A 24,113-nucleotide genomic window follows, 5' to 3' on the forward strand; every position below is an offset into this window, starting at 1 on the left:
CACTCCCCAGATATAACACATTTTCAAGTATCTTTTTTAGTTGAATTGATCGGGGTGACACCGATTCACAGAACCATGCAGGTTTCAAATGTACAACTCAGCCCAACACCATCTGCACACTGCACTGTGCGCCCAATGCCCCAGTCTCCTTCCATCCGCATTTATCCCCCTTTGCCCACCTCAAGGCAGGGCTTAACTCTGAACTCATGGCTGAATTTGGGAGTCTATAAAAGTCTGAATTAGGGGTCTATAAATCTTCTACTTTGCAGAGCTGTGTACACGGGAAGGTGTGTTTTTCTAGAGAGGGCAGCCACCACTTCCATTAGATCTCCACAAACACCTGTAACAGAAACCAAGGTCACGGTCTCCATTAAGGGAACATGGCTCAGAGGAAGACAGAGACAAAGGTGAAGAAGCCAGCGGCTTAAACGGCCATAGTGCACTACAGATACACTAGAGTGAGTGACTGTAGAAGGTAAACTGCCCTTGTCTTCCTCTTAATGGTTGTGAGGAAGTACTACGGTCACCAGGGATCCCTACACCTAAAATGCACACAAGCTGCCTGCCTGTTTTCTCACCCCCTGAGGGGGAGCTATAGAAAAACACACGCCAGCCCCCCATTCCAAGACTTGATATGCCGTCTGCCCTAGCAGGGGTGTGCTGAGTACACGTGAGGTGAGACCATTAATCTAAAGGATGTGCCTAAGAGAATTCATCTAAAAACCCAGTCAGGTTTTAGCAAATTCAAATTGTCTATAAAGAATGTGAAATGTCCAAATGGCAGTGAATGTACATAAACCAATAAAACATGTTAGTGGCAATTTAATTTTAATGATCTGTTCAAAAAACTCCCAACTTATAAATTAGTATACATTTGTATGTGTGTTTATACAAATATACATCTGGAAATTTAATTTTAATATCTTTTCAAAAAATTCCCAAATCACGAGTTTGTGTCCGTTTACCAAACAAATACACACACGTTCCTTCTCCCACCCTAAACCCAGCCCTCTACAGGAGGCGGCTTCCGGGGCGCCCGGACGTCTGCCGCAGGCCGAGCGGGTGCTCCAGCAGCTCTGCAGTCCTGCCACCGACTGCTGGGTGGGCTGCGCGCCACCAGAGCAGGGTCCGTTCTGTGGCACCACAGGCCAGCAGCAGCTTCTGCTCTTTTCCAAGATGCACAGCGCAGACGCCACTTCTGTTGCATTCATGTATCCAGGTGCTTGTAGAGTCTACGACTTTTCTCTTTTTTATTTCTGTTGCCATGTTTTTTCCAGGGCTTCCCAGTGCCGCTCTCAGAGTTCACAGTGGCTGTGGTCACCAGGCCGCTCCCAGGCTTGTAGCCCACCACAGCCTGGACACCTCTGGTCAAAGCTCTCACATTTTCCTAACAACGAGAGAGAATATTGAGCTATCAGCAGTCTCCTTTAGAAGATATGTACAGTACTATTTATGGAGAACTCCAAGATAGTGGACTTCCATATCTTTACCTGGTCCTTTCTCCCCATTAAATGCTAAGTTTTCAGTACTGTGTGTTCAGTTCATTCTCTTTCCCTCAGTTTTGCTTAGTTCCACAGCCTCAAAAATTATCTGTGCCGAGAATCATAGAACTAGCTACTTCCTGGAAATCTGTCTTGATGTCGAAACCCAACCTGCCTCAGTCAGTCTACATTTACTTATAAAATGACTCTCTGTTCTTTGTTTTAGTGAGTGGTACAGGAATCCACCCAGCTGCCAAGACGGCGCATTCTGTCTTCCTCATCTATTATAGTCAGCGGGCCTCTAAGTTATGTTGATCCTTGTCTCTGGAATTTTGCTCATCTCTTCCCACTGTTCTAACCTAGGTGCTCATTAGTTTTCACCGGGCCACTGCAAGACTCATTTCTATAAGAGTTCTCTAATCACAGTCGCTCCATTCCTGTCCTCACAAACCTCTGATGTCTCCTCGTAGCCGGGGGGAATCAAGTTCAGATCCTCTCACAAGGCACAGTGTCACCTACAACGTGGCCTCTTTAATGATAAACCCCACACTCCCATCAGCCTTTGTTCGTGCAACTCCTCCTGCCTAGAAATCTGGCCCTCACCATTCCTTTCACCTGGTGCATTTTTATTTGTCTCTCAAAGTCCAGCTTAAACATCACTTCCTCTCTACAGATAGCTCTCACTCACCTGCTCTGCTCTCAGCCCCGACCTAACTGTTCTCCGGTTCAGAGTCCCTGACTCACACCTCTCCCCCAGACCTAACACGGCATGGCACGTTATTTGTTACCTTGCCAATCTCCCTTTTGCTAGAATGTGATGTCCCCTCAAGGCAGTAATTGTGTCTGATCAATTTTCAGACCTTATTCTTGTTCACAGTCAGTGTGAGAGTTGGCACATAGTGCTCAAAAAAGTTGTAAACTTGTGATTTAAATTAAAAAAAACACAAATTTTAAGTTTACTTACTAGAAAAAATTTAATCTGGTATAATTTATAAGCATAAAGCAGTATCGCATGGTCTTCTTAAAATAGTAAAATATTACTCTAGAAACTAAAGCTTAGATACCTAATTATTCCATAGTTAACTGTAACTTTTCATCTTTCTTATACGTGACCGTTAGAAACTTTTTGCAAACACTTAAAACTTCAACTTAAATATCCTGTATGACAGTGGTAGACCCAGGAAAGAATTTCTAATTTTTCGGCTTATTGGTAAATTTTCTTCTAAATATTAGCAGACTTGAAGTAATTCAAACGAGGAATCACAATAACTTAAATCCACACCCAGCTGTCCTTAAGTCACAGCGCCTTCTTTAGCCTCGGAGTCTTCAAGGATGAAGGGGGAGAATGTGCCGGCCTGGTGCGCCTCGGCAGGACCGTGGTGTGAGGTGCACGGATAAGGCGCCACACAGACAGAGGAAAAGTCATCCTCTGTGTCCATCTGACTCCTGCCTCCTATTTTTTATGGTTATAGTAGTCACAGAAGTATTTAAAAATACATATTAGGAATGATTGTAAGACTTAACTGTTCTGCACATAAATTTGGTCTTTAAACTGGACTAATGATGTGCCAGATTGTACCAGACTTATCAGGGTGACCACCATTAAGTTACAGAGATGTCTGACCACTATGTTGTCCTCAGAACTAATATAACATTGTATGCCAATTATAACTGGAAAAGTTTTTTAAATTAAAAAATTGTACCTGTAATATAAACACAGTGATTAAAATGTGATAGCTCAGAGAAAAGACAATCCACTAAATGTGAGAAAAATCTGCAAACTGTAAACGATAAAGGCTCATACCCAGAATATACAAAGAACTCTTACAACCCAACCACCATGAACAATCCTCCAAGGAAGAGAGATGTATACATGCCAATGAGCACATAAAAGACGCTCAACATCAGCAGTCATTAGGGAAGCATCACTTCACACATACAGGGTGGCTAAAATAAAAAAGGGAGAGCCCTGCTGGTGTGGCTCAGTGGGTTGAGCACTGGCCTGCAAACCAAAAGGTCACTGGTATGATTCTCGGTCAGGGCGCATGCCTGGGTTGCGGGCCAGGTCCCCAGTAGGAGGTGTATGACAGGCAACCAATAGATGTTTCTCTTCTCTCTTTCTCCCTCCCTTGTTTCTCTTCCTCCCCTCCCCTCTCTCTCTAAAAAGTAAAAGTAAATAAAATAAAAAAAGACAGAAAATAAATATTAGCAGGAATGTGGAGAAATTAGAACCCTCATACATGCTAGTGGACATGTAATGTAGCAGCTGCTCTGGAACATAAAATGTGGAGTTACTATAAGACCTAGCAATCTCATTCCTAAAAATATACCCAAGAGAACAGAAAATATATGCCCACACAAAAACTTGCCCATCCATGTTCACAGCAGCATTATTCCTAACAGACAAGTGGAAACAACCCAGATATCTGTCCATCAACTAATTAAATGGATAAACAAAATGTGTTTTATCCATTCAATGAAATATTACTTGGCAATAAAAAGGAATAAGGTCCTGCTACATGGATGAACCCTGACGTCACTAAAGCCAACTAAAGAAACCAGTCCCAAAACACCACATAGTGTATGATTCCATTTATAAAAAATGTCCAGAACAGGCAAATCTACGGAGAAGGTAAATTAGTGGTTGGCAGGGCCTGGTGGGAGAGGGAAATGGGGAGCAACTGCTAATAAGTCTGGGGTTGCTTTTTAGAGTCATAAAAATGTTCTAAAATTAGATAGTGGTTACAGTCACACAACTCTGTGAATATAACATAAACTACTGAACTGTGTATTTTAAAAAGGTGAATTTAGTGTAACAACGTGTGGATTGTATGCCAACAAAGATGTTATACAGAATGTGCTGGAGGAGAAATTAAGAAAAACTTTAAAACTCACCTGATGGAAAAAGCTTTTGTCAACAACATTTTCAATCTGTTCTGCTTTCTTTTTGACACATGGCTGTGTTTTTATTTCACCACCAGCCCATTTGTTCTCTCTCAGTTGCTGGTGTTGATACTGAAAGGTCACGGGGTCTCTTCCCGGAGGAGGGTGACAGTACAGAAGTTTACCCTATAAAGACCACATAAATGATAACAGCGCATCACAAGGGCCATCTGAGCCATCCCAGAACAGAGAAACAGTCCTTGGACAGGCCCCCCGCCAGGCACACTTGGACAGGGCTTCCTGCTTTCGGTTACTAGCTGAACGGAGCTGGCCCACTGCAGCTGAAGAGCCCTATCAAACTGATGATGGGCCTTGGTGGTCCAGAGGCCTAGCCTCCTGCCACAGCCGCCAGGCAAGAATAAAATCTCTCCTTTTGTGCTCCTTTTTGGCTCATTTGCACGTCTACTGAAGCATTCTTCAGCACACTTCTATGACTACATTTATAATGTGTATTCTCCAGAGCGAAGACGAGGACACAACTGGAAGTAGGGCTGTGCTAATGGGGACACTGGGCTGGCTGCAGCTGTTCACTGGGGCAGACTTCCCTCGTTCCGCCACAAACACTCCAAAAACTGTGACTGTTTCTAATGTGCCTTCCCATCCTTCACTTCTATAAATGGTAAAAAAAAAATGTATTCATAAAACATTCCACTATTTCCCTCTGAACTGAAGGCAAGAGAAGGTGACTGCCCACTTTTATTTCTATGCTCTAAGAGCCCTGCTACTGGGGTACCGAGGAGGGAATGCAGCGAAATCCTCAAACCTGTTATCACCAGGGCCCTGTAATGCTCATTTGTGGAAAGAATTAAGAGCTTGATACATAAAAATTACTGGCGCTGATTATGTGCCAGACACTGAGCTTCAGTGTGTGTGTATCTCCACATCTGTACACTGTTCTCTCATATTTTCCGTAATAAGCCCATGAGATGGGCAGTATTAGCTACTCTCTCCCTGGTGAGGAAAACCCAAAACTTAGCACATCCTCATTTATAAAAGGAGAATAATAACCTCACAGACTCAGTTATGTTTAATGAGATGATACATGTAAAACATTCACAACTATTCCTGGTAGGGTTAAATACATGTTAGCTATTATTATCATTACTAGATTGAAGTGTAGGGCATATAAACAACTGTATTACACGGAAGACTGTGCTATAGGGGTTGGAAAACCAGACATTAATTTATCATTTTCACTGACAACAGGGGTTCAGAGACCTTCATCTCTTTCACATTGTTTTCAGCCACTTCACTGATTTGTATGATGCTAGCTCTCTTGCATCAAGAATATAAATCCAGCTACAAACCAGTCTCAACGAGAATATACCTCCTTTATAATTTAATAGGTCATCACTTCCTAAACTCACACTATGGAGAAAGAAGACCCATTTACTCAAGAGCGACAAGAAGCAGGGCTCACTCACACTGACGTAATCCTTCAGGACGTAGCGTGCAGACCGTGGCTGGTCCGGCTGCCCGTGTGCCGTCATGAACCCCCGCATACCTGTGAGGAGAAATGGATTCCACAAAACCTAAGTTCGAGGACAGAACACCACAACATAGGCAACTGAGGTGATGGGAGCTTAGTCCTTTCCCTTACCTCACTACACACTCTGACTCTTTATTTTAAAAGTCAATTACCATTGCAGAAAGTATTTGGCTAGCATTATACCAACATCTCTGATAACCCAGGAGATGGAATAGACCATTTGTTTCATCCAATATCCTAGCACCACACTGTAACACATGCAACTTCTACTCCACTTGTTTCTTCCATTTCTTTATTTTAAACATTTATTCAAAGAGCCTTGTAGACTACTGTGTTGTCAATATTAGCAAACCAAAAGCAACAGAGCAAGTTCTCCCGTACACACCCTCAGGCCTTTTCCAGTCCCTCCCCTCCCACACACACACAACAAAGGCCCCTTAACACTAACTCAGTTGGAAGGGAGCTGCAGAGCGCAGTGGGCAAGAGCACAGGCTTCGGCAGAGCAGCTGAGTTCAGAACTCAGTTCCAGAACTCAGCTCCCTCACACACTAGCTGTGTTTGGCTCTTCCAGCTTAGAAGAAAACGGAATCCCAGAGTTCACACGGCACACAAAAGTACATTCAGGCAGATTAAAATCTAAAGGTTTTTAAAAATAAAAGATACTACAGACAACAGTTTTATTCTTTAGGAATATGGAAGGCCTTCCCCAAGTAAAACACCAAATCCAATCAAGCCAAGGGGGAAAAAGGAAAAATAAACAATCTATTAAAACTGTTAACTTCTGTAGTGCCAAAGAAACCATAAACATTGGGAAAAACATTTGTGGCACATGTAACGAAGAACTACAAATCAAGACAAAAACAAATAATGTGTAGGGAAAAGGTGATTCCCAAAAGAAATACGAGTATAAATTGCTAACAAACACACAAATAGCCGCTCAACTGAACTGGTATTTAAAGAATGCAAACTGAGCTTTAGTAATGTCTTAAAATGAACTGTCAGAGATAGTTCTTTACGAGCCCGCAGATGGCAATCTTTGAAACTGCTTGTGCCGTCATCCCTTCCTACAAACTGGCTTTTCCCTTACTCTGCTTGCATAGGACAGTGCAGAGAGACAGGTCTGCGTGAGGGGATCCGGGTTCTCATCCAGGCTAAGCCACCCACCAGACACCAGCTTGGGCAAGGTATTCACTGATTTCAGATTACTTGTCTTACAGAGAATGAGAGATGGTGTAATCTTCAGGGTCTCTTGTCCTATGATTTTGTGACTATTATCAGTCTTACCACAAATGCTTATTAGTATTTATCCTCTTTAAAGTCTATGAATGAAGGTGAAATTCAAGGTCTGACTTAAGCGTTGTTCCTATCAAATCACCTTTTTCTGCCAGTAAATTCTCAGACTGAACTCCTTCCCAGGTGGAGACACCCCTTTAAAGTCAGGTCACGCACACAGAAAGGTCTCTGACAGCGGTATTTCTTTAGGTAGCCGCAGCTCCCCAGACCACCTTCGAAGTGTGTATTTAAGGTAAACAAATCACACTCAAAAATGGAAAAATGATACGCTAAGATAACTCCCATGTGGAATGGGGGTAAAACTGGGAGGCGGGACAGCTGTGGACTCATTTTAATGTTAAACAAGGCTCACAAGGGACTGATGAAGAGGAAGGAGGCCGTCTCATGTCCCCGTCCTAACCAGCTCCCCTGTCGACTCAGAGGTCTTTCCCTTCTGACGCTCCCGTCACAGCTCTCCGATCCAGCTCTGGTGAGCATATGCACTTCCCTCCCTGTTTGGGAGAAGTCTCCACAAGAAGCCTACGTAGCCTCAGGTCAGAACCTCAGTGCCTGCACTCGGGTACCATCAGCGCAGTGAACATCCTCGGGCTTTCCCTTTACAAGGCTGTGGACCTGCGCTTCCTGGGGGAGCTCGGAACACTGCGCACACGGAGGCCTCCTATGTGGGAAGGGCCCGAGACGAGGGAAGCAAGGATCGCCTTCTGTAATGACGGTGAGGAAAGGGCAAACCTGGGGAAAAGGTGAGGGATATGAACTATCTCCTTCCCTAACTTCTACAAAGCACTTCACACAATGAAGGAAAATACCACTCAGGTAGCGCTCAGCTCTCCCTCCTTGACTGCTGGACCCTAAAGCCACCACCAAACCAGCGACCAGGAGGAGGCCACTTCCTAGGCAAGGCCAACAGAGAAAACAAAAATATCAACCATGGAAGATTAACTGAAAAATGCTAAGAAAATATTCTGAATTTGTTATCTTTGCAGAGAACAATTTCTCATTAGCTATATTATTTTTGGTTCATGTTTTCAAATAAATCACAACTCACATCCATAAGCTGTCAGCAGTTCTTCTGACGTTGGAGGTCGATGGGGATCTTCATCCTCTCGAGGCTTTATGATATTAATGCCATAGGTAGCTTCTAAAACATGTCTTGGAATATTCTGGCAAATGTAAGCTTGTCAAGGAAGCCACCCTTGAACTAAACCCTTCTCCCCACGGCATCTGACACATGCTCGGAAGAACACAGTACGTCAGCACTTCGATGGCAAAACCCTTTTCACCTCTCCAAAACAGCAGTAGAGTTATTCATTAACTTAACAAGGCTTTTTAAAGAAAATGAAGCCTTATGAACCAACCATCACTTCCAAATGAATCCTTTTAAGTGACAATTATTAAAATATCTCTGCAATACATTGTAAAGGTAACACGCTTTTATCTAAATGAACTACCAATTTGCAAGATGATCCTAATTAAGACATAAAGCACTAAGAGTCTTTGTTTCCGATCCCTACGTCTATGTCTAATTGTCCACAGAGTCTTCTTAATCTACTTGTGACGTTCTATTGCTATCTTGTACTAGTTATTCACGTACACGCCACACATCCCCAACAGACTGAATCCTGAAAGGGCAGACTCACCTCGCACTCGCACCTGCAGCCTCCACAGAACCCAACCTCATCTGGCTTATAGTAAATGCTCTGAGATTCTCCAGGTTATTACTACAAGTAGATGTAACACATTCTTTTTGAAAAATTTTCAATTAGTTTATTTTGTATTAGATTCAGGTGTACAAACATAGTGGTTAGACAATTACACAATTTTATTTATTTTTAGAGAGAGAAAGGGAGGGAGAAAGGGAGAGAAATATCAATGTGTGATTGCCTCTCACACGCTCCCTACTGGGGACCCAGCCCACAACCCAGGCATGTGTCCCAACTAGGAATGGAACCAGCGACCCTTTGGTTCCCAGTCCAGTGCTCAATCCACTGGGCCACACCAGCCAGGGCCAATTACATAATTTTAAAGTGATCCTCCAATAGGTCTAGTCCCCACCTGGCACCATCCATTATTACAGTATTACTGGCTATATTCCTTATGCTGGACTTTACACATTCTTTTAAACGACTGTATCCTATGTTAGAGATATACCATATTTTATTTATCATAGTGAATGAATCCGAGGAAACAAAACGGGATAAACAAAAGTTGTGGCCTTAAGTGTAGTTATGAAGAATCCTGTCAAGAATCATGCTGGGCCTGGGATTTGACCCCACTTATAAATGAACAAATTTGTACGCCAGGCTTCACAGAGTCTCCTCTTTAGCTAGCACCCACCAAATAGTAGGATCAACTCGTTAGCTTTCAGTACGGTTAAACCTTAGACCCTGCAGTTTAAAAAACAATATATATATATAGTTTCTAAATATATATATATATTTAGAAAGAGAGGAAGGGAAGGAGAAAGAGTGGGAAAGAAACATCAGTGTGTGGTTGCCTCTCATGTGTCCCCTACTGGGGACCTGGCCTGCAACCCAGGCATGTGCTCTGACTGGGAATTGAACCAGCAACCCTTTGCTTCACAGGCCCAAGCTCAATCCACTGAGCTACACCAGCCAGGGCCCTGCAGTCCTTAATAGATCTATCTTTGAGTACGTTTTCCACGCCAGACTCTAGCCTAGCTGCTTTATGCAAGTTAACTCATTACACTGCTGACAGCAAAGTTCCTAATCTGTACTCACTAAGTGTGAGATCTGAGGTAAATTGTTTAACTTCTGTGTGCCTCAATTTTCCCAATAATAGTACCCACCTCAAGGGATGTCTTGAAAATTAAACGACGTATTACTTGGTAAGTGTTTAGCAAATTACATAGCAAAAATTCAATACACGTTAGCTATGGTTAAATTCTCTTAATTAACTGTGAGGTAGAGATTAGTGCCCTCATTTAATAGAAAAGGAAAGACTCTGGAAGGTTAAGCAAGTTTTCCAAGGTCCCTCAGTAAAACAGCAGTGTCAGGATTCAAACAGGTTTGGGATCAGTGGCTGAGATCCCAGCCTGGGATCCTCCACTTATACAGGCCGCCCTGCTGCAGCCAGGACGTGAGGCTCTCATTCTGAAGTCCTGCTGCTGTCTTGCTGCGTGAACCTGGGCCAAGCACTAGTAAGCATTTCAGATTTTCCATTCTCAGATACCAGTCCTAAAGACATCAAATGCGAGGCACTGTCCGATACAAACCCAAAGCCCCAATCCCCACATAACCACCAGGATCTTTGCAAAGCAGAAAGGATATTAATGACACAGGTGGAACGTGGTCCCTCATCTGGTCGATTGGGAGGATTCCATTGCAGATCATTTCCGCCTTGGTAGAGACGAAGGATGGCATCACCAGGCCTGGGCAGTCACATAGGCAGAGGCCAGGTTCTACGAAGAGAGTCTGAAAGACACGTTAAGAGAGGTTTACGCGGGCCTACAGCAGAGAAAGCGAAGGAGCAGCACCTGAAAGGCACACGAGGGCACAGGAAAGGCATTTGGAAAATACCCAGTGGGAGGAACTGGCTGAGAAGACAATGCAGAGGCCCATGTTTAGAAATGAGTACCTGAAAATGCTTGGTGTGACCAGGTGTGGCGGACACAGACACTTTCTTGTTGCCCATGATGGTGTTGATTGTTGAACTCTTACCGACATTTGGGTAGCCCACCTACAGGAGATGCAGAAGTTACTGAGCAGGCGAGTGGTGCATCCGTCAAAGACCCAAGGGCGTTACACGAAGAGCGGCAACTCCAGCCCATGCGTCCACTGGCTTCGGAGGACTATCTGTGCTGCACGTTGATGCTGCCAGGCACCCTCCCCCGTCCCGTGGCATGGGTGTGTTTATTCAGATTCGTCTCCAGTGATGAAACAGTCAAGCTGGGTAAGTGCATTTCGTTTTTACAGGTTTTGCTCTCAGAGCAGATGCTACAGTAAAACCCACTGCCCTGTCCCCAGCTCTTCCCCTGCTCCCACCTACAGGCATTTCACTGGATCTTCCATACTGGGTGAAGCTCAACATCAGGTACTTTCATCACCACAACGTACAATCATCTTTATTAACATTACCAAGTTTCTGTCTTGCTGGCCAAAAACTTCAAATGGTACAATCACTTGATGTGGGTTATTGAGCTACTAAAACTCTTCAATTACTCTAGGGTTCTGGGAGAAACAGTACCCACTGTTCTACCTCTGCCTCCCCACAGCTATCAGTAAACACGAAACGTCACATCGCCTCACATCAAGGAGGATCATATCCAGGAACAAAAGAAGTTCCAAAATGACAAAGCAAACTTACTACTCAAATTATGCCATCTTGGTTCTCTGCTTTTTCTCAGGCTTCCCCCATGGCCCCCAAATCCAATTCACGCTTTTACACGGTTCCGAGAATCCTCCATCAGCAGGACTGGAAGACCGTAAAATACCAATCCCAGCCCCTCCATCTCTATTACAAGACCTAAAGTGGACAGTGGCAGTGGCTATTAAGTGAGGATTAATGTTTCTCTCGATACCAGAGACCTGGGTTCCAGTGCAGCAACCAAAGGATGGAGAATAAAGACCCTCGTGGTAGCTGATTTATGACATGCTTCACCTTACCAGTCCAACAGTCAGGTGCTGGTCTTTCACCTTCTTCCCGGTGTGCAGCTGCTTAAAGATGTCCAGCAACTCCTGCTTTGATACCAAGTGGCTGAAGTTGTGAATTTGCCTCTTCTGCGGGGTTTTTGCGCCCTGAGCCTCAGAATCCACTGTACAGCTTTTCTTCCAGCTCTGGCCACAGGCTTCTTCGTTAGGGTTGCTGTCCTCTTCTGAACATGTCTGCCAATCTTCTTCCTCCTCCTCCTCCTGGCAGTCCTCATACTCACTCTCGTCTTCGTCACTAGTGACAGCTTCACTAACTGAGAGAGAATCCTTGTCTAGGAGATGCTGAGCCCCACCATGTGGAAGTTCAGCCTCGTCGCAGCTGGAGTTTTCAGAGTCGGTTCTGTCGTCTTCTTCAGCATCTCCGTTCACTTGTTCCTGAAGTAATAGAAAACAAAAATTCAGACGTGTGTAACAACTGCACTTTTTCTCTCCAGTGAAAATACCCAAGCTGGTTATCCAAGATGAGCAGAGAATAGTAAAAGTTCTGAAGGAGACCAGAGGTGGTGATTGCAGGGAGGGGACAATGTCAGCCTTGCAGGGCGAGGGCACAAGCGCGCTACCCACAGTGGTGCCCTTGGGGGAGGAGCGGTGGACCTTCACTTTATACTTCCGTGTGGTGTTTGAACTTTGTACAATAATATGTATAACTTTTGGAATAGACAGTCTTCAAAGAAAGCAAGGGTTTAGGGAAGCCTGTGTCAAGCTGAATTCTTTGGCAGTGCATCACTTTGCAATGGGCTGCAGAAAAAAAACAGCCCATCTCACTAATGACAAAACATTTTCTTCTTTGTACAAAGCAAGAAGGGTTTAATTGGTAGTTTGAGCTTCATTTTACATCTCCATTTTTAAAGACAATGGTTTGCTTGTTTAAGGAAACTGCTGTTTTTAAAAACCTTTTAAATTGCCTTTAATAAATCAAAGCGCTGTGGAGACAGCTCCCTGTGTATACAATGCAGAATCAACAAACTCAACTCTGTAAGTAGAAATTATTCCCCAATTAAAGGTTTCCTCTGGAGAAAGAGAAAAATCATGTACTATTCATAGTGTATTAATTCTTTTGAATTCCTATCGACCACAAAGCAAAAACAAAACAATTTACAGTATTACTAATTTGTACCAACAAGGGTGAACTTGTTTGCATTTAGAAGTGAAGTAAAGAAACCTTGTATCAGTTCCAAATAATCTGTAGTGTTAGAATGCACAGACATCACAGAAGGGGACATGATGAACTCAGTTAAACAGGTTCCCTATGTTTTAGGAAAGCAACGTAAATAACTGTGAGGAAAAATGGGTATTTCATAGTAATGCCTGGCAATCGAAAGGAAACACGGAACTGGAAGAAATTTCTATGATGAATGAGCAAGCAATGGAACTTCTGAATCATTTCAAAATACGGAAAGAGGCAAAAACCAAGAATGCGGACTGACGCGCCTGCACAGGTTCAGGGAGAGCGATGAGGACAATGAAAGGGCTTCGTGGTGGTCACACCAAAGTAAAAAGAAGGGAAGAGCCAATCTTATGAGGAATACAGTGCAGTTTAACAGATGACCAAGAGAAAACGGAGGTACTCAACTCAAAAAAAATGTTTTTTTTTAAAAAAAAAAAGAAGAGGTTATGTATCTGTAGACAAACAAAACAAACTTATATAGGTGAGAAAACAGTGAATATCAAAATATTTTTAATGAGTTCACATTTGATAGATTTGATAGACAAATGACAGGCAAGATTATAAACAGAATATCAGAGTGGTAACTGGTATTTTTCTCTTGGGAAATCATGAAAACCAGAGATTTCTGAAGACTTGAAAGTAGTAAATGGGGCCTAACTTTTAAAAAGGAAAAAAGACTATCTTCCATAAACCATACACTGTTAACCCAGAACCTGACACGGAGGCAATTCCACAGTTAGTGGGTAAGCTCTGGGAAGAAAGAGACACTGGGTAACAGGGGCTCCGAGGACAGACCACGCCAGCAAATTCCGTATTCCTCTGACATCTGCTGCTTGGTTAACAGTGCAAGGAATATCACAGACATAGGAACTAATCCTTTTTCCATTTTTTTCCCCTTTTTCCATTTTTGACAGGGTTGCTGGGTTGGTGCATCAGAGATAAGCCAAAGAATGATAAATACTGATTAAAACACTTCAGCGACACACTGACTGAAACAACAGAAATGATGAAGAGGACAAACCATGAAGCCAGAGCTGGAGGACAATGAGCACTTACGCTTACTGTTGAGAAGATTAGAGGAATAAAATATATAGTGCTCAGAATAGCGGTACCTGGCAGAAAATAAATTTTCTCTGATTTAGTTTTTAACAACAATAACATAATAATTGTTACTGTTACATCCTTGCACATACATCTGTATTCATCAGGCAGGGCTGAGTCCACAGTTACAGAGCTCTAACCTTGGTCCTCATCTATTCAACAAGGTTATCAGTGACTGGAAAGAAGACAAAGGGCAAACACACAAACTGTGCAGATGACTCAAAGATAGAAAAGTAAACTGCACAACCAAAATGAACTCTACCCTGGCCCAAATCACTAATATTTAAAAGGAACAGCGACATCTAGGTTAAGAAAAACAAAATGAAACGTTTCCACATGTAAGGACAGGATGACATCTAAGTCTTTCTTTTAAGTGTTTGAGGGAGTCGGCTGTTCACAGCTCCAATGAGCCAAGAGCATAATATAGATCCTTTGAAAAGGGATGAATTAACACAAGGTCTGAATTATTGGGAGTATTCTGATCACAAGAAATAACAGTCCCTCTGTAATAAAGCCCTGGGTAAACCACACCTGGAACAATGGATTCAATTAGGCTCCACTAATTTTCGCACCATCCCGACACAGGCAGGCAGGCACTCCAGATCAGTGCCCCGAAGGTGTGTCCATGAACAATAGGAAAGCAGAAAATCCAGTTTGCAGAGCTAAGGAAACAAGTGAACAGTCCTTAGATCAAAGGTTGGGAAACGCCTTTGCTTCACTCAACTACAGAACTTTCAAAACTCAAAAAAGAATGAACTGCCTGGTCTCTGTCATTTAAAGCGGTCAGAGAGGTTGCATGACTATTTGCCAGGGAGGTGGGAGAAGATTTCCTTCAGAGTGAGAGCTCACCAACTTGAGCGCTCGGCAAAGGGTGGGTGTCGTATTTATGCACCCACAGTCTACACACTTAACAGTCAACAGACGGCTGATAAATAGGAAAGGAAAGGAGGAAGAGAGGAGAAAAGACACTACCTTAAGTCTCTTCTAGTTCTAAGATTTTATCACTAGTATCTTTTTACAGGTAGTTATTACTTTTATTAGAAAAATAAATCCCGAACAGTTAATATAAACTTTGGGTTAAAAGACAATCACAGCGAGTATCAGTGTGCAACACAGAGCCGTGGGGACGGCAGGGAAAAGCCACCTGTGACTCCTTTTCCATAGGTCCCCCTGCTCTTGTCACAGGACTGGGGGGTGGGGGGAAACAATCAAACAAAACACTCCCAAAGTGCCATAAATCTGCGTAAAAAAAGCAAGGCACACTAACCAGAAACCAAAATCCTGTTCCCTGCAACCCAACCTGGAAAACCGCCCCAGGTTACCTTTGAGTCAGCAACTGGAGGAATGGCTTCGGCCAAAGCTGACCAGAAGACAACCTTCACATTTTTTTTTTCAAAGTACGTGGCCCAGGCGCCCCGCTGCTCAGAAGTCAGCAGGTCCGCCTTATTTATCAGAGTGACATTTTCCTTACTGTCATCGATTTCTTTCACGTAACATTCCTAGGCAAGACAAAGGTATTTAGGAAGGCCCCTCAAACATGTAAAAATTAGCCTAATTATACCGAATATCCCACTTTTAAGTCATTCCTTATTTAAGTATGCTCCCACTTTTAAGCCATTCCTTATTTAAATATTTTTAATCAGGGTACATTCTACCAATCCTCTCAGTAAGCCCTGAAAAGAAGTTATATCACATAAGAAAGTGGAAGGGGTTACAAAAAGCAACGATTTCCTGCCCTGATGAGGTGTAACAGGTCCTCTTCTCTTTAATAACGCTGAATCGTTTCTCCTAAACAAAGTTAAAAACTGCACAACTAGGTCTGTGAGCCAGCAGGGACTATTTTTCAACCAAGTGATGGCAGTCAACAATATTTAATGTGAAAATTATTTCTGAAGTCTAAGAGGAAACCAAGACTCAGTAATTGAAATTAATCCCCAAATTTGGCTTACCACAAGGAAATACACCAGAAATATAAAAGCTGACTTCATGAGAGTTTCACCATTAAGGTTCTTGTTATTCACCCGTGGATTTAAAAAGAATCTGTACTATTACTACTGCGGTTCTCAGTAGAAATACCTCATGTGTATAGAGTGTTTTATTATTCAAAGTCTATGTTACATTATTTCATGTGATTCTCACACCTTCTTACCCCCTGTGGCAGCTTACAAACTTAGTTTATTTGTAAGCCGCCACAGGGTGTAATAACTGGTAAATGAGAAAATGCAATGGGATAGGTAAGAAGCAACCAGGAATATGATGAAGTAAAATGCTATTGTGACTGGTGTCTCCAAAAATGAGAAACATTGGCAAAAGCCTGTTCACAAAGTGGCTTCTAAACTAAAAGCTAGAAAGTTCTGGTCATTGTCTGTGCCTTCCTGCAGATGCAAACAACTGTTTGAGAAGAGAAAACACCTGTCTAAACAAGCTCCTGACCTTGAGAGGAAAGGAGGGCCTAATTAAACACAGCCAGAGAGAGGACAGAGTGCCTGCCTAGAGTTACTGTGATCAGGGATGCTGTCCTCCCACTGCTCCTCCAAGAACTGAGTCTGAATCTTGCCACACTTTACTTACCAAATCCTCACATCTAAACAGGAGCGGGTTTCGAGCATCCACTATCTGGACCACAATATCACTGCAAGACAAATGTGGGATACTGTAATCTTTGTGAAGTTAAAGGAAATACCAACCATACGTAATAGTAGAAAACACTTTTCACATATTAAGCATTTGACATATGTAACTTTTTAAAGGTACAATCAGCCCTGGCTGGTGTAGCTCAGTGGATTGAGTGTGGGCCTGCGAACCACACAATCGCAGTTCGATTCCCAGTCAGGGAACATGCCTGGGTTGCAGTCTAGTTCCCAGCAGGGGACGCATGAGAAGCAACCATACATTGATATTTCTCTCCTTCCCTTCCCTTCCCTTCTAAAAATAAATAAATAAAATCTTAGAAAAAAATAAAAATAAAGGTACAATCACTCCCAGTTTGTATAGGAGGAAACTAAAGCTTAGAACAATAGAGTAACTTCTTCAAGGTCACCAGCTATGATATGAAGGAGCCAGAATGGGAACTGAGGCGGTCTGGACCAGGGGCCACACTCATAATCGTAACCTCCTCCTCCGCTTATATGGATGGCCTAGTGGGGCTCTGGTGATGTTTCACTGCTAACATTTTAACTGTATCTTCTAGTAACCTCTCCAGGAAACATAAAGTGAGGTCTACTGTATATTCAGTACCTGATCCATATTGTGCTAAGGCCTCAAAAGAAAACTAATATATCACTTGCTGACAGCTGCCACTTGCAAAGCCTGTATCTTATTTAAACCCAAGGCTGATAAGACAAAGCATATACCTAGCAAATAATCATCCACCCATTCCAAGAACGTGTTTAGATAGCAAGAATCCAGAACGGCAAATTATTCACTGAAGTTGCCATCCTGAAGGAGGAGTGATGAGTTCAACTTCTTCAGTCACATACAAGAAGATGCAGCAATAAGAAACCTTTCCACAGCTGACAGGCCCCTCGAATCCCTAAGAAATGTGGTAGGACTACAGCAGCCCAGCACTGCACGAATACATGGTTCACTTCCCTGGGAGGACCCTCCCTTCCCCAGCTTCTGTGGATAGGTAGGTGCTTTTTTAAGGGCCAGCTGTGACTGCCACTGGAAAGGAGTAAGAAGCAGATGTACTGCCTACCCCTCACTGTGGTCCCCCCACGTCCATGTCTGGTTCGCCTTTTCGGAGCACACTCCTCCTCAACCACGCTGAGTACCGAGGACGTGCATGAAGTCACGGCCACCGCTCAGGACAGGGTTTCCCACAATCAAAGTGCACTTCCTTTGGGGTAGTTACATTTCCACCATAATTAGGTGATTCAAAGGAATTCACAGACTTGCTAATTTATGACAAATTGTTTTTAAATTCTCAAATTAAGCAGATCCTCACATTTTCTTCTTTAAGGTAATAATCGGCCACAGTCAGTGCTGTGATGATTTAAGAGTACATGTAGAAATGACTGCAAAAAAAGGACAAAGCCTAATGAGCTAAAATTACAAGGTCTAACAAACAATATATGTACCTATCAAACATGCAGAAATAATAAGAATAACCAGCTTAGAAACACCAGTAAGAAAACACGACCAGTTTACCAGAGCTTGCTCCGTGTGCGGAATCAGGGTGCACAGAAAGTGCCAACTGGGTACCAGGAAGGGCTGGTGTGACGCAGTGGAAGCACCTGCGCTGCTGGAATGCCAGGTTCTGCCCTCAGTGCCACAGCAGCTTCCTGCACTTCAATACATGTTATGCATCAAATCTTTTCTGGTAATTACTTTTGAAATTAAAGAGACAGATGGCTTAGCTGCCTGTTACCAAACAGGAGACATCTGTTGTGTAGAACCCACCAATACATATTTCCTGTTAAAGGATGTGGCAGTAGTCACTTTACTGATAATAATTCTATGTAACTCAGATCAACTGCCATATAGAACACACTATATTCAAACAGGGAAACACGGCTAGCCTCCTTGCACAGCCACATCAAAGTTACAACTGAAATACAGACTAACCATTACTCAGAACCATCAGAAATCGAGTCGAATGGAGTCTGACAACTAGGGAATTAAAGAAACCACATCCATCCAGATTGGTAGGAGAGGCACAGCTGTGGAATGGGCTGGTCTCTCACCCACATGTGGTGGATAAAAATTTGGGAGGGATATCTCAGAAGCGAGGAATCCCAGCCCAACACCAGGCCCCCTAGCCAAGGTTCCAGTACCACAAAGATAAGCCCCCATAACTTCTGGCTGCAGAAACCAGCAGGGATTGAGTCCATGGAAGAAATTTCTGGAGTCCCAAGCAGCTCCTCTTAAAGAACCCACACGCAAACTTAATCAGATTCATTCCTTCTGAGCTTCAGCACCAGGGTAGCAGCTTGAAAGACACCAGTGGCATACAGGGAAGAACTGAAGTGTCTGCCATCAAGGTGAGAGCTGGGGAACAGCTTTCTCCCGGATTGAAAGGTGAGCCACCGTCTCTTTTCTGAACCCTCCCTGCACAGAGTAGGTAGGCTGGTGGCTTATCTACTCCATCACTCTGGCTAGCACTGTTTGCCTTGCCCTGGAGATCCCCAAAGACTCCTTACAACTCTGCCTTGCCCCAAGCTGCTTTTCCATACAAATGCTCATGCTTCATAACTTCCTAAAATCTCTCAAACAAGCAACAGCCAGCCTCAGTGAGACCCCAGCCCCTATACCCCTTGCTAAGGGGCCCAAGGCCTGGCATTAGCAGCAACCAGCCTCGATTCACAGCTTGGCTTTGCCTAGGAATCTCCACACCCAGCACCAGTAATAGTCATCGACGATCGCTTTATAACTTAGGCAGGGTGGCCCTAGCAAAACACAGGTGGGTGCTAACCTTGGCTTGCACCACCTGGGAAACCCCAGTGGACCACAGAGTCGACACAGAAGCACCTCGACCCTGCCCCTGCACAACTGATCCTTCATGGAGGGTGGAGGCTGGTGGTCAGTGGTCATAGTCAGTCCCTGCAGCTGACTGACCTGGGTATATCCCTCCCACTGATCTGCCAACAGCAATCAAAGCTCAACTACAAAGGAGGGTGTACTCAGCCCACACAAAGGGTGCACCTTGAGCACCCAGCTTTGGTGATAGGGGAGGCTGTGCCAATGCACCATACAGGACACCTACCACATTAGGCCACACTACCAAGACATGAAGTCAAAGCAGTTGTATCCAATACATAGAAACAAACACAGGGAGGCTGCAAAAACAAGGAGACAAAGAAACATGGCCCAAATGAAAGGACAGATCAAAACTCTCAAAAAAGAACTAAACAAAATGGAGATCAGACGCAGAGCTCAAAACATTGGTTATACGGACACTTAAGAAAGTTAGTGAGAACCTCAACAGCATAAAAAAGATCCAGTCAGAAATAAAGGATACACTAACTGAAATAAAAAACAATTTACAGGGTAATAGTAGTAGAGTGGATGAAGCAGAGAATCAGATCAATGATTTGGAACATAAGAAAGCAAAAAACTACCAACTGGAACAGGAGAAGAAAAGAGAATCCAAAAAATGAGGACTGTGTAAGCGGCCTGTGGAGTAACTTTCAGCAATCCAACTTTTGTATCTAGAGATGCCACAAAGAGAAAAGAGAGAGCAAGAAATTAGAAATCTCTTTAGAAAAATAATGAAAGAAAACTTCCCTCATTTGGTGAAGGAAAGAGACATTTCACATAGCACACAGGAAGCACAGAGTCCCAAACATGATGGATACAGAGGCCTACTCCAAGATACATCACAATTAAAATGCCAAAGATTAAAGATAAATAGAGAATCTTAAAAGCAGTTAAGACAAACAGTTAGTAAACTACAAAGGAGTTTCCATAAGATTGTCGGCTGATTTCTCAAAAGAAACTTTGCAGGCAAGAAAGGACTGAAAAGAAATATTCAAAGTCATGAGAAGCAGGGACTTATAGCCAAGATTGCTCTACCCAGGAAAGATATCATTTAGAATCAAAGGGCAGATAAAGAGCTTCCCAGACAAGAAAAAAACTAAAGGAGTTTATCATCACCAAACAATTATATGAAATGTTAAGGGAACTTATTTAAGAGAAAGATCAAATCTATGAACAACAAAATATTCAAAACTAGGAACAAAACTATTAATCTAACAAACTAAGCAAATAAGCAGAACAGAGAGAATCATGATAAAGTGTTTTGATGGTTGCCATATTTGGGGTGGGGGTATGGGGGAATGGGTGAAGAGGGGAAAGGATTAGGAAGTACAAATAGGCAGTTACAGAATAGCCACTGGGATGTAAAATAGAGGATAGGAAATGGAGTAGCCAAAGAACTTATATGCTTGGCCCATGGACAGGAACAATGGTGTGGGGACTGCCTGAGGGAATGGGGGGTGCTGGGCAGAGGGGGTTAAAGGGGGAAAAACTGGGACAACTGTAATAACATAAACAATAGAATTAAAAAATAAAATACACTATATGCAGTGAAGTAGAAATACGTTCCCTCTTATGAAAAGAGAAATATCACGAAAGAAAAATAAAGCAAATAATACTATAGTCCAATTGATGCTAAAAGTTTCACAAGCACAGGCTCATGCTAGGGAAACCAATCACTTATTGAGGGGCACAAGAAGTGGGTAAAGGGCTGTCCTGTTGACATGGAAGAACACACATGGTTATCTCTGCTCCTTCTCAAAATCTAAAAAAAAAAAATGAACAGAAAGGCTGGAACTCATTAGGACAAAGAGAAAGAAAGAACAGCAACTTAGAAATGCCAAGCCCATAAGAAGCAAGCCTGTTCCTGCTCCAGTGTCCCAGAGAAAGCCCAGGATTAGAAGCATCACGGGTAGTTCTGAAGGCAAGGGTGGGGGATGGGCCTGAAATCACACTGAGCCCCCACACTTAGGACATTCCCCTGTTGCATTCAACCAGGCAACCACATCCCACCTGGTTCACAAATTTAATCCAAGAGGTGTTTTGTTTGCTTGTTTGTTTTTCCCTAACAATGCTAAATGCGCAAACAATCTTTTCCAAGAACCAGTAAAACATTCTGTTTCCTAACGTTCTCACTTGGTGTATCTTATAGATTTAAAAAAAAATACAACCTGAAGCTTCCTTGTTAAAAATGATCATTTCAGCCCTGGCTGGTATAGCTCAGTGGATTGAGCGTGGGCCTGCAAACCAGAGGATTGAGGTTCAATTCCCAGTCAGGGCACATGCCCGGGTTGCAGGCCAGTTCCCATGAGCGGACGCATGAGAGGCAGCCATGTTTCCCTCCCTCTCTCCTTCCCTTCCCCTCTAAAGATAAATAAAATCTTAAAAAAAAATCAAAATGTTTAAAAAAAATCATTTTAAATATAAGTTTTATTTATGGAGTCCTTGTAAATAACTCAGACACTCTGAAGAGAACAAAACCCTTTTAACTCTACCAATGATTTTCAACCCTCTTCATCTCACAGCACATGTAAACTAATACTAAAGTCTGTGGCACACCAAATCATTGTTTTTGCCAACCTGCCCAAAAAATAGGTGTCATTTTGATTCATTCACACTGGACAGCTATTGTTGTGTTGGCTGTTGGCATTTTTTAATTTGACAATCTAAGGGTAGGGAGGTCAGTGCGCCTGCCTGAATAGCCAGGCACTGCATGCTTTGAAAAGTTTTGCAGTACACTAGTTGAAAATCGCTGAACTACACCAAGAGGTGAGACTGGAGAAAGCTGATGCATCAACATCAATAATCAGCGCACAAAAAAACGGCTGAAAAATCTCCCATTCTTAATTTCTCAGGTTCAAATCCCAATTAAAATAAATCATCTCACCCCCTCCCCCAACCTTTATCAACTGGTCCTTCTCCTGCTGTGACTTGGCCCACTTTTTTCTGTCTGCAATGAAGTAGGAACTGCACTCTGCCCTGTACTTCCCCAGGTTTGCGGCACCTAAGTGCGAGGACTGCATTCCGCTCACCGGTATGCCCTGGTGCCTGGCTCTTTGCTGGCCCCCGTCACCCTCTCTCTGCAGGGAGGCACCTATCCCTTCTCACACCCATGTCTTCCATATCACCAGTCGAAATTCAATATACGTTTGCTGAAATAATTACAGTTGCTTCAGAACTCATCTTACAGAAAACATTCACCATTCTACAAGCTTGTCAATGTGTTCATCTAATAACAAAAAAATCTGTATGAAAAAATACAGAATCATACTTTCAGTCTTCATGATAATTCTCAACAGCCCTTTTGCATAGCTTAATCCTGCCCGCCCCATCCCGGGGCCTGTAAACATATATTAAAACCAAATCCAATATAATATTACAACAACTTCACCACCCCCCAGTGGTCATTTACCTTCTCTCAATCACCCTCCAGAGCTGGCGCCAAAAGTCCAAATTTCTTTCAAACGGAGTCAATATCAGCTTTTGTTCCTCTTCTAGCCTGGCTTAAAATGATAGGTTTATAACTTTGCCAGATTATAATAGAAGGTTTTGAGTAATATAAATACTTGAATACACGGCATTAAAAAGCAAGTACACAAATACTGTCAAATTATTTTTAGATACTTTCTTCGGAGGCTATAAAGAAAAACAAATCCAAGTTTTATACTTAATCTACTTAAACCCTGAAAGGTTATCCATCACAGGAAGTGACGTTTCTCCAAGGCATCCCCCTCCTTCGGGAGGACCACTGGATGAGCGGTGCTCTCCTCCGGGGTGACCAAGGCTGGAGAAGAGTACAAAGGAGAGAACAGGACAGAGCTGGAGCAGCCCAGCCAACTCGCCGCCTTTGTGCAAGGCTTCCCAGGCAGCCAGCAGTGCTGTCTGCACATACCCCAATTTGCACGCAAAAGAGGAAATCTGCCATTTTTCTTTTTAAAGAATCAAGATTTTAAAATGCAAACAGCCATGCAAACACACCAAAATATCGGACTTGAAATTTCAAGGCGAATCTTCAAATAGTCTAACACTCACCGGACAAGCTGACGCCTCCATTCTAGAAAGTTATCTTTCTCTGCCTGTTTGAGTGCTTCAGGGCTAGTATTTTTGTCCCACTTTGGTCTGAAACAATCACAGAGGCAAAAAAGTTCCACGTGAGTTACCAAAATAAAACAGAAGATTTGGATTAATAATGGCTGCTGAGAGAAGCTAGCAGGAAAAAAGTGTATGCCACCTTAAAAAATTTATCCTCAGTGGCCTTGTGGTGCCTTGTAAAGTCCTACTTTGTTGTTCAACTCACCTCCTTGGTATGCACAAAAACTGTTTGTTTTCTTCATGCAGCTTCTTAATTCTCTGGCTCTCCTCGAAAGACAGCAATCCAGTTTTGGCCTCAGGAAGCACAAACTTAATATTAAGCTTCTCTGTTCATGGAACAGAAAAGTACTGTTACTTAAGAGGCAATATAGATAGCGAATATTGGTCATTACTTGAAAAACTAA

The 24,113-nt window shown here is 43.0% G+C and overlaps 1 protein-coding gene across 1 annotated transcript in view; it reads right to left on the reverse strand.

Annotated features, from left to right (window-relative positions):
- Positions 1-1,196: 1,196 nt before the first annotated feature.
- LSG1 (large 60S subunit nuclear export GTPase 1) overlaps positions 1,197-24,113 on the reverse strand; it is a 28,434-nt gene continuing 5,517 nt past the window's right edge. The window contains exons 3-14 of the mRNA XM_037040203.1: positions 23,915-24,035; positions 23,650-23,736; positions 23,030-23,116; positions 16,714-16,774; positions 15,465-15,641; positions 11,829-12,248; positions 10,801-10,902; positions 10,494-10,637; positions 8,252-8,375; positions 5,849-5,928; positions 4,377-4,550; positions 1,197-1,387 (exon numbers count right to left, since the gene is read on the reverse strand). Of these exons, the coding sequence (XP_036896098.1) occupies positions 1,208-1,387; positions 4,377-4,550; positions 5,849-5,928; positions 8,252-8,375; positions 10,494-10,637; positions 10,801-10,902; positions 11,829-12,248; positions 15,465-15,641; positions 16,714-16,774; positions 23,030-23,116; positions 23,650-23,736; positions 23,915-24,035 (1,757 nt within the window). The 3' untranslated portion in view covers positions 1,197-1,207. The remainder of the gene's footprint in view (positions 1,388-4,376; positions 4,551-5,848; positions 5,929-8,251; positions 8,376-10,493; positions 10,638-10,800; positions 10,903-11,828; positions 12,249-15,464; positions 15,642-16,713; positions 16,775-23,029; positions 23,117-23,649; positions 23,737-23,914; positions 24,036-24,113) is intronic.

The sequence above is a fragment of the Sturnira hondurensis genome, unplaced genomic scaffold, assembly GCF_014824575.4.
Source record: "Sturnira hondurensis isolate 20B ecotype Veracruz unplaced genomic scaffold, ASM1482457v3 Scaffold0000396, whole genome shotgun sequence".
Taxonomy (NCBI): Eukaryota; Metazoa; Chordata; class Mammalia; order Chiroptera; family Phyllostomidae; genus Sturnira; species Sturnira hondurensis.